Raw genomic sequence first — 11,158 nt, 5'->3', positions numbered from 1 at the left:
TTACAGTATTGTGACTGATCCCATGTTTAACATTTTCTTTAGAGCCCCTGTGACATCCTTATTCCTAAGACTATAGATTAAAGGGTTAAGAACAGGAGTGAGTATGGTGTAAAATGCAGATACAATCATATCCTTCTCAGGGGTGTGGTAGGAACTGGGGAGCATGTAGGTATAGATGGCAGCTCCAAAGAACAGGATGACCACAGTCATGTGGGAAGAACAAGTAGTGAAAGCCTTCTTCCTGCCCTCTGCTGAATTCATCCTGTGGATGGTGAGGAGGATGAATGAATAAGAGCTTGAAATGACTGTCACAGGGATGAGGAGCATGAGGACACAGCACAGGTACATGAGTGTCTCATACAGGGAAGTGTCTGAGCAGGAAAGCTTCATTAGAGCAGGGACCTCACAGAAGAAGTGATGGATCTCCCTGGTTTTGCAGAAGGGGAAGGTCATGGTGACTGGTGTGAGCATAAAGCCATCCACTGATCCCAGGAACCAGCAGCCAGACACCAAGAGGTGACACACTCTATGGTTCATGAGAATAGAATAACGGAGTGGATGACAGATGGCCACATAGCGATCATAGGCCATGGCAGCCAGAAGAAAAAATTCTGAACCTACTAGAGTCAAATAGAGAAACATCTGCATTCCACATTCAGAGGCTGAAATCTCATTCACACCCATGACCTGGTCCATGAGCATCTTTGGCACAGTGACAGAAATGTACATCACATCCATGAGAGACAACTGACTAATAAAAAAATACATGGGAGTTTGAAGATGGGCATTAGAATGTATCAGAAGGGTCAGGATACTATTACCAGATAAGGCCATCAGGAAAATCACAAAAATGACCACACAAAGGAGAGCTGGGTGCTTGGATTGACTGAAGAGTCCCATGAGGATGAAATCCAACTGTCCAGTGTGGTTGGCCACCCAGGTGGAGTTGTCCATAAAGTTTCACCTAGATAAGCAAGGAGAGCTTTGTGATTAATAGATTGCAATATGGTCATACAATATGACCACCTGATATTAATGTTTAGTGAGCTTCTGCTGCATGTGTGTTTGTGTTTTTGTCTGTGTGTGCATACACACCTGCATGCACAGCCATGTATGCAATCTAGTTGTGCTAATAAGAGGAGATGTTATGGGGTTGTAGATTTGAGGATTATAAGATTCCTTCAATTAAATACATTCTTTGAAATAGAAAGAATTCACAACTTGTCTTTCGGTGAATATATTGTGGGTTAAAACAATCAGTTACTAATAGTAAGTTTGCCAAAGTTCAATGTCATGAGATGTCCTGATGCAAACTCTACGTAAATATATATTAAAGCAAATAAGAGTATATAAATATAAATAAGTATAATTTATACTTCCAATTTTAACTGTGGATAAGCAGAGTTTCATAGAGAATCCCATCTCTGTTTTATCTAGTACATGCTTCTGCAACTTCATCTCCTTATAGTTCCTGCCATTTGTTTCAAATATCGGGGAACAGAACTAGCGTTTAGAAGGTCACAGACATTTACAAGACAAGGCATTCATTGTTTTGCAAGCATTATCTGCTTTATTGCCTACAGCAATCAAGTTTTCATGGAAAAAGAGATGCATAAAGGAAAACTGAATAACACTGAAAAGTCTCTGACTCCATGTAATGTTCTGTCCCCTATCTTGCTGCTCACAGTACATATCTGTGTTCAATGCTGAAGACAAATTAAAAAAAAAAAATTAAACTTGGTTACACTTAAGGAGGTCATAATCAGTCGATGAGGGAGAAATATTACATAAATGTGATTTAAACTAGAATATTAAAAGACATACAAAATAAATTATTAAGAACAGTAGGAAAAAAATACACCTGAACTTTCTTAAGAGAATTAGTAGTTTCTCCTAAAATTTTTATCAGGCAGATTACATTTTGGAGCTTTTCATTTTCTTACATGTTAAATGTTAAGTTTTATAAGTCCTTATCAACAAGAGCTCATCTTTGCATGAAATGTTCCTTTGGTATCTCTGATTTTCTTGAAGAGATCCCTAGTCTTTCCCATTCTGTTGTTTTCCTCTATTTCTTTGCATTGATCACTGAAGAAGGCTTTCTTATCTCTTCTTGCTATTCTTTGGAACTCTGCATTCAGATGTTTATATCTTTCCTTTTCTCCTTTGCTTTTCACTTCTCTTCTTTTCACAGCTATTTGTAAGGCCTCCCCAGACAGCCATTTTGCTTTTTTGCATTTCTTTTCTATGGGAATGGTCTTGATCCTTGTCTCCTGTACAATGTCACGAACCTCATTCCATAGTTCATCAGGCACTCTATCTATCAGATCTAGGCCCTTAAATCTATTTCTCACTTCCACTGTATAATCATAAGGAATTTGACTTAGGTCATACCTGAGTGGTATAGTGGTTTTCCCTACTTTCTTCAATTTAAGTCTGAATTTGGCAATAAGGAGTTCATGGTCTGAGCCACAGTCAGCTCCTGATCTTGTTTTTGCTGACTGTCCAACCTAGATAGCATATTCAAAAGCAGAGACATTACTTTGCCAACAAAGGTTCGTCTAGTGAAGGCTATGGTTTTTCCTGTGGTCATGTATGGATGTGAGAGTTGGACTGTGAAGAAGGCTGAGCGCCAAAGAATTGATGCTTTTGAACTGTGGTGTTGGAGAAGACTCTCGAGAGTCCCTTGGACTGCAAGGAGATCCAGCCAGTCCATTCTGAAGGAAATCAGCCCTGGGATTTCTTTGGAAGGAATGATGCTAAAGCTGAAACTCCAGTACTTTGGCCACCTGATGCGAAGAGTTGACTCATTGGAAAAGACTCTGATGCTGGGAGGGATTAGGGGCAGGAGGAGAAGGGGACGACAGAGGATGAGATGGCTGAATGGCATCACTGACTCGATGGACGTGAGTCTGAGTGAACTCTGGGAGTTGGTGATGGACAAGGAGGCCTGGCGTGCTGCAATTCATGGGGTCACAAAGAGTCAGACATGACTGAGTGACTGATCTGATCTGATCAACAAGAGGAAATATTGGCTCCACTTTCTGGGAAGAGTTTAGAAATGCTTATGATGCAGTAGTATTTCAAGTAGAATTTCAGTTTCAAATATATTTTATGTTCTTGCAATAATCCCAAGACTGATTACAATATTCAGCTTATTAACAATCCCATGTTCTAGAGTGATGAAGCTGCAGACAACTTTGAAAGTGAATTTGGTGATTTAACACAGATATACAACAAATTTGCCACACATTGCATTAACATATATTTCTGTCAATTTCTACCTTCACTGGCAAATGAATGCTGAGCTCCATCTGTGTAAAATTTTTAAACTGTACAATTAAGACGAAATACACCTGTGACTGAGTCTATTTGTGGTCAGAATGAAGCAAGGACCAGTTCAGTGGCTGGTACAAGTGAACACCTCAGATCTATTTGTTGAATAAATGAAAAGAAAGCAGAGGGCAAGTGGGAAGTGGGACTTTCATTTCTTTGGTAAATGAAAGTCACTGTGTTCAAGCGACACTGAATACCTAGGACACCAGACAGATAAGGGAATTCTGTTTGTACCACAAAAAACAGTTGGCCTCCCTATTCAAAAGGGAGACCAATTTTTTTTTCTTACTTTTCTCTATCAAATTGCCTGAGTTCAAAATCAACAAAATGGTGCTTATTAAACTTGAGTAATTCTTAACTGTAGTAGTAGCTTAGTAACAAATCTTACATTAATCTGACAGCTCTTAAGCAATTGTTTTATTGCATCACTGTGTATTTTGTCCCCAAGAGCCTATGAAGTACTTACTCATCTTATTTTCTCCTTTTACAAATTAAATAATTCAGGTTCCTGGGGCATCTGCCTAGACTCGTGTCTCAGCTCAGGAGTTGGGACACAGAGTCTGTAATACTGCATAAATACTGTAGAACCCACTGTTCCCTCCACAGTCTACAATTTGGGTATTAGCTACCAACTGTAGATTTCCTCTAGGAAACAGATATGACTGAGACATTTATTTCAATGTTCTTACATCCAGAAATAATACCCATACCAAGTAAAATTAGTCCCTTTTCTTCTATTAACTTCAGTCTCAAGAAAAGAAAGTACAATAATGTAGGAGGGTGTGTATTGTAAATAAATGTAGTATGAAAGATTCAAGAAAAAGAAACATTTGCTTCTCTCCAGGGAAATAGACAATAGTGAAAAAAATTAGAAATAAGTCCAAACATTAACAGAATGTGACAGAAACCCAAGTAAAAATAATAATAGTTACCCTTTTTATTCTTTTTTCCTGTCTTCCTATCTGATTGACCCCAAAATCAGATGATGCCAAAAGCCTCATCTAGATGGACTAATGGAAAGTGGCCACAATTAACTATATAAAAAGAAACAGGAGAGTGACATCATCCCTGGTTTTACTAAGCCTATTAAGGAAGTGGAATATGGTCTTCTATAGATAAATTCCCTCTGGGACTTTGTAGAATAATGAAATCAAGAGAGTTAAAAGTAACAAATATCTGTACTGCACTTTTCTGATTTTTTCTCATTTTTAGCCACTTTTATTATTAAAGTAGAACTCTTAACCAATATTGACAATAATCTTAAATCTTTACCATCATCAATAAATTATCTATGAAATAGATATTAGCTTATATATCTAATATAAGCCTTAGCCCTTTCACATTAAAAGTGTTTCATATATATATATATATATATATATATCTCCCCATGTAATCTTCAAGAATATTTTGTAAAGTATTGGTGTTTGTCTTATCTTTCACAGATATAGACCCTGAAACTCATAGTCTAATTGATATGTCAAAAAGAGTACCAATAATCAGTAATGTAGTTGAGACGAATTTGAGAGGGTATCCTTTACATCTTCATCTGGATCACTCTTCATTATTAATGCTTTGCTGATTGTGCTCTTTCTTTTTTTACTCGGCTGCAATCTGTGTTGCACTGCATTTTAGGATCTTTTTTTTTAATTGAAATATCAACATCTTGTTTATAGAAAAAATATATATATATAAAAACAGAAACCATTACAAAGAAAATATTTTAAAGGGGCCATAATCTAATCTATCAGACAAACACCATGCTTTAACAGTTTTATTTTGCTTGAGATTACAAATATCTACAAATTGTATATCACACAACAGGTAGTTGGGATAAACAAGGCAGCAAGAAGCAACCCCACCATCATGAAACTAGCAGGAAAATTCTTTTGAACCTTTTTCTATATGTGTGCTCTCAAACTATGTTGAGTATTTTTCCATGCCATCTTTCGTCCATGACATCCTTGTCTAGAGAGTGACTCCTGTTTAAAAGGCCTACACTCGGGGGCTGGAGCCTCCCATGTCTTCCAGGGTTTCAGCCTGCAAATGGTTTGTTCTAACCACTTTGTCACATGGTTTCCCAGAAGACTCTGATGGTGCAAGCCCTGGGAGGTTCTAGATAGTGAGAAAAAGGAAAAAATTGCATCTTTTTTCTTGTTTCTGATGAGTATCTCTGGAAGTAGCTGTAAGCTATTGAGAACCATGCAGGAACTGGAGGTTCCAGTACTCCAAAGGCAGTTTCAGTGTCAATGGTGGGATGCAGGACTCAGGGCTGCAGCAGGGAAGGGTCCCCTCAGTAACCCTAGAATGCAGCATCTCAGTCAGCTCAGTAGTGTGGGGAATGTGGGGCTCCAGTTTTGGCAAAGACTTGACATTTCCTTCACTTTTCCCCCAGCTTTCACTCCAGCCCATTGACATCCCCATAACCAATCCCCTGAAGTAAATTTCTTCACTTTGAAGTGTGTAAAATGGGACTGGATATTAAATAATTAGGTTAATGTTCTATCAAATGAATATACATTAATTACAATTCCCCATAATATTGAATAATTGTGTTGCATTCACATTCTAAATTACAAGTTATGCTATGATAAAAATATATAGAAAGCATTCTCTGAATGTAATTTCCCCTAAGATAATTTATCAGAGGGTATAGAATACTTGTGGGCTTCCCTGTGAAAGGTTGTTACTGAATCATGACAAGACGCCGGGATTCTTGGCCTCCAGAGGAGAATTCAATCCGGGACCAGAGACGAGGCTTGATTGCTCAGAGCTTTTGTGTAATAAAGATTTATTAAAGTATAAAGGAGATAGAGAAAGCTTCTAACATAGACATCAGAAGGGGGTAGAAAGAGTACCCCCTAGCTAGTGTTAGCAATGAAGTTATATACTCTCCAATGAATCCAAAGAATGTCTGGAGGTTATAAAGACCTCACCAGACCTTCTCCCATAATTTACATTTTAAGGTAACAGAATTAGCTAGAAGGTTTAGTCCAGAGACTGCCTTCAGGCAGGATACATTATTGTTATATAATCCTTGTAAAGACCAGACCTACTCCCATAATTTACATTTTAAGATAACATGATCAGCCACGTTTAATCCAGAGACTGTCCTCAGGCAGGATACATAATCCTAAGGAATGTAGAGGAAAATAGGAAGTTTGTCCTTTCTTCCTCCTTGAGTATTCCAGACCCCTCTCTCCTTGGGGACCCCTAGACTTCTTAACAACCTGCCTAGGAAATAACTCTTTCACCTGGCAGTTCAAATGGTAAAGAATCTGCCTGTAGTACAGGAGACCCAGGTTCAATCCCTGGGTCAGGAATATTCCCTGGAGAAGGGAACAGAAATCCTCTGTAGTATTCTAGCCTGGAGAATCCCATAGACAGAGGAGCCGGGTGGAAATACTTCAAGTTTCTTCATACACAACACAGAACTGCTTTTCCACAAATGTCTTCAAATGTACTATGATATCAAATTTCACTTGAACTAGCATTAAGTTGTTGTGCTTTTCCATCTCAGTCAATTTGATAGGCATATAATTAATACCTGCTGTATTGCTGATCTTGTTTGTGACACCAATTGTCTTGCTGTTCACACTATTCACACTGTTCGCTGAACCCAAGGTAGACAAGGCATGAGCTAAGAGGCTAGAAGAAGACTCAAGGAACTATAGGAACGGCAGACACACTTATTCTCTCCTGGCTGGCACAGCAGCCATAACACAGCATCTCTTCTTGATGAAGCAGCAGCCATAGCAGCAGTCATAACATAAAACAACATAACCACACACAACCCTGTGAGCAAGTGTGTACCTTGTGACATGCATGTGCAATGCTATAAGCAGTCTCAGCTGTTACACAACCATGCAAAGTCATTGTTTACAGAACATGGAGCAAGAGAGCCTAGCCACCCATCTTGGCTAATTTGTCTTCATCCACACCTGCCTTTCTTGATTACTAATATGGTCATAAATTTTCATATGTTTATCCATGTAACTACTGCTTATGTGAAATATGTTTATATCTTTTGCACATTTAATTTTTTAAAGTTTTTCTTTAAAAGTATGAAAGTGTTAATATATTAAGAATAGTAATTCCTTGTGAGTAGTGTTCATTATTTTTTCCTAAATTTTTTATTGTGATATTTTATCTCATCATAATATTTTATTTAGTTTAATGTGTTTTTTATTTTAGCATTTTTGTGTTTAGGAAGTTCTTACACAGTTTGGAATCATTAAAAATAATCAATTTTGCTTTTTTTTTTTTAAAGAATGAGTTTCACGGTATTTTTGAACAGTTAATTTCTAACCCAGCAATAACTTCTTGGGGGTGTGATATGGAGTGGATTTCTAACATGGTTTTCAAGTAGAAACTAACCTCAAGGACTAAAGAATTCGATCTTTCATTCACTCACTCCAAAAATGTATATTCACTACCATTTATGTGCCAGCTGCATTTATCTTTCTCAAGATTGCTTTGGCTTTTCAGGGTCTTTCGTGTTTCCATTAAAATTGCAAAATCTTTTGTTCTATTTCTATGAAAAAATACCATTGGTAATTTGATAGGAATCATACTTGTTTTGGGTAGTATGGTCATTTTCACAATATTGATTCTTCCAATCCAAGAATATGGTATGTCTATCATTATGTTTGTGTCATCTTTGGTTTCTTTCATCAGTATCTTATAGTTTTCTGCATACAATCTTTTGCCTCCTTAGGTAGGTTTGTCCAACAACAGGTGAGTGGATTAATAAAGATGCAGTATATATGTACAATGAAATATTACTCAACTATAAAAAGAACAAAATAATTCCATTTTTAGCAACATGGACGGACCTAGAGATTCTCATGGTGATTGAACTAAGACACAGAAAGACTAATATCACTTATATGATGAATATTTTTAAAGGAAACAGAACTGAGTCACAGATGTACAAAACAGACAAATGGTTACCAGGGGATGAAGAGAGAAGGGATAAATTGGGAGACTGTGTTTGACATACTCACACTGCTTGCATGTATACCAATTCACTTCAAAAGTGTCTGACTCTTTGTGACCCTATTGACTGTAGCCTGCCAGGCTTCTCTGCCTAGGGATTCTCCAGGCAAGAATACTGGAGCGGGTTGCCATGCCCTCCTCCAGGGGATCTTCCCTGACCCAGGGGTTGAACCAGCATCCCCTGCAGCTCCTGAATTTCTGTCAATTTGTTTACCACTGAGCTGCCAAGGAAGCCCATATACACATCATTATATAAAAAATAGACATCTAATAATAAACTGCCATTTAGGACAAGGAACCCTACTCAATACTCCGTAATGGCCTCCATGGGAAAAAAATCTAAAAAAAGAGTTGATATATGCATATATGTATCAACCTCATACCTGCCAAAGATGCTCCAAGCACTCAAATAAAACCTTGTGTGCACCAGGACCCAGAGACCCCACAGAGACTGAGCCAGACCTGCCTTTGAGTGTTTGCGTGTCTCTTGAGGCAGCATGGATTAGCACTGGCCTGTTGCAGGGACAGGGCCTCTGGCTGCAGCAGACCTGGGAGGTGTGACATGTGACATAACTCCTCTTGGAGGAGGTTGCCATTAGTCCCACCATACAGCCACCAAGCAGATTACCCACAAACTGGAGAACAATTATACCAAAGATATTCTTGCACTGTTGCAAAAGTTCTAGGGCCCACAACAGTTTTCCCAACCTGGGGATCCAGCAAAATCACTGAGAATCCCCAGGGAATTTGACTTTCAAGACCAGTGGGATTTGATTACAGAACTTCCACAAGACTGTAGAAACAGACGCTTGGAGGGCACAAACAAAACCTTGTGTGCACCAGGACACAGGAGAAAGGAGCAGTGACCCCACAAGAGGCTGAGCCAGACTTGCCTGTAAGTGTCCAGGAATCTTCAGCAGAAGTGTGGGTCGACAGTGGCCTGCCAATGGTTCGGGGGCACTGAATACAACAGTCCTGGGAGCTGCAGCATGCTGACATAAGTACTTTTGAAGGAGGTTACCATTACTGCCATTACCCCTACCATAGTTTGTTCTCAGGTCAAACTACAGGGAAGGAACAAGCCCCACCTATCAGGAGAAAGTTGAATTAAAGATTTACTGAGTATGACCACCCCTCCATCAGAGCAAGACTCAGTTTGCCCCACAGCAGGTACCTCCCATCAGGAGGCTTCCACAAGCCTCTAATCCTTACTCATCAGAGGAAAGACAGAATGAAAACCACAGTCACAGAAAATCAACCAAACTGATCATATGGATCACAGCCTTGCTTAACCCAATGAAACTATGAACTATGCTGTGTAGGGCCACCAAAGATGGATGGACGGGTCATGGTGGACAATTCTGACAAAACATGGTTCACAGGAGAAGGGAATGGCAAACCACTTCAGCATTCTTGCCTTGAGAACCCCATGAACGATATGAAAAGGCAAAAAGATATGACATTGAAAGATGAACTCCCCAGGTCAGTAGGGGCCCAATATTTTACTGGAGAAGATCAGGGAAATAGCTCCAGAAGGAATGAAGAGTCTGAACCAAAGTGGAAACAATGCCTAGTTGTGGATGTGAAAGTGGATGTGGGTGTGAAAGTAAAGTCCAATGCTGTAAGAACAGTGTTGCATAGGATCCTGTAATGTTAGGTCCCTGAAACAAGGTAAATGGGAAATGGTCATACAGGAAAGGGCAGGAGGGAACATTGACATTTTAGGAATCAGTGAACTAAAATGGACCAGAATGGGAGAATTTAATACAGGTGATCATTATATCTACTACTGTGGGCAAGAATCCCCTAAAAGAAATGGAATAGCCCTCATAGTCAAGAGAAGAGTACAAAGTGCAGTACTTGGGTGCAATCTCAAAAATGACAGAATGATCTCTGTTCATTTCCAAAGCAAACTATTCAATATCACAGTAATCCAAGTCTATGCCCCAATCACTAATGCTGAATACGTTGAAGTTGAACAGTTCCATAATGACCTACAAGACCTTCTAGAACTAACACCAAAAAAAAAAAAAAAGTCCTTTCCATCATAGGGTACTGGAATGCAAAAGTAGGAAGTCAAGAGATACCTGGAGTAACAGGAAAGTTTGGCCTTGGAGTACAAAATGAAGCAGGGCAAAGGCTAACAGAGTTTTGCCAAGAGAATGCACTGGTCACAACAAACACCTTCTTCCAAAAACACAAGGGAAGTCTCCACACATGGACATCACCAAATGCTCAATACTGAAATCAGATTGATTATATTCTTTCCAGTCCAAGTTGGAGAAGCTCTATTCAGTCAGCCAAAACAAGACTGGAAGCTGACTTGTGGCTCAGATCATGAACTCCTTATTGCAAAATTCAGACTGAAATTGAAGAAAAAAAGGGGAAACCACTATACCATTCAGGTATGACCTAAATCAAACTCCTATAATTATACAGTGGAAGTGACAAATAGATTCAAGGGATTGTATCTGATAGAGTGCCCGAAGAACTCTGAAAGGAGGTTTGCAACATTGTGCAGGAGACAGTTATCAAAATCATCCCCAAGAAAAAGAAATGCAACAAGGCAAAATGGTTATCCGAGGAGACCTTACAAATAGCTGAGAAAAGAAGATAAGTGAAAGGCAAAGGACAAAAGGAAAAATATACCCATCTGAATGCAGAGTTCAAAAAATTAGCAAGGAGAGATAAGAAAGCCTTCCTCAGTGATCAATGCAAAGAAATAGAGGAAAGCAATAGAATGGGAAAGACTAGAGATCTCTTCAAGAAAATTAGAGATACCAAGGGAACATTTCATGCAAAGATGGGCATGAAATAAAGGACAATAAAG

At 38.9% G+C, this 11,158-nt stretch overlaps 1 protein-coding gene across 1 annotated transcript; it reads right to left on the bottom strand.

Annotated features, from left to right (window-relative positions):
- Positions 1–954, bottom strand: LOC133252127 (olfactory receptor 2T29-like). Its single transcript, XM_061424843.1, has one exon. The coding sequence runs from the start codon at positions 952–954 to the stop codon at positions 1–3; it is 954 nt and encodes a 317-aa protein (XP_061280827.1).
- Positions 955–11,158: the final 10,204 nt, after the last annotated feature.

The sequence above is a fragment of the Bos javanicus genome, chromosome 7 (genome assembly GCF_032452875.1).
Source record: "Bos javanicus breed banteng chromosome 7, ARS-OSU_banteng_1.0, whole genome shotgun sequence".
NCBI classification, from domain to species: Eukaryota; Metazoa; Chordata; class Mammalia; order Artiodactyla; family Bovidae; genus Bos; species Bos javanicus.
The sequence above is the reverse complement of the archived record's forward strand: the minus strand, read 5'-3'. Positions and strand labels throughout refer to the sequence as shown.

Coding starts and splice junctions, on each gene's coding strand:
- LOC133252127 (XM_061424843.1), bottom strand. CDS start 954: ATGGACAACTCCACCTGGGTGGCCAACCACACTGGACAGTTGGATTTC.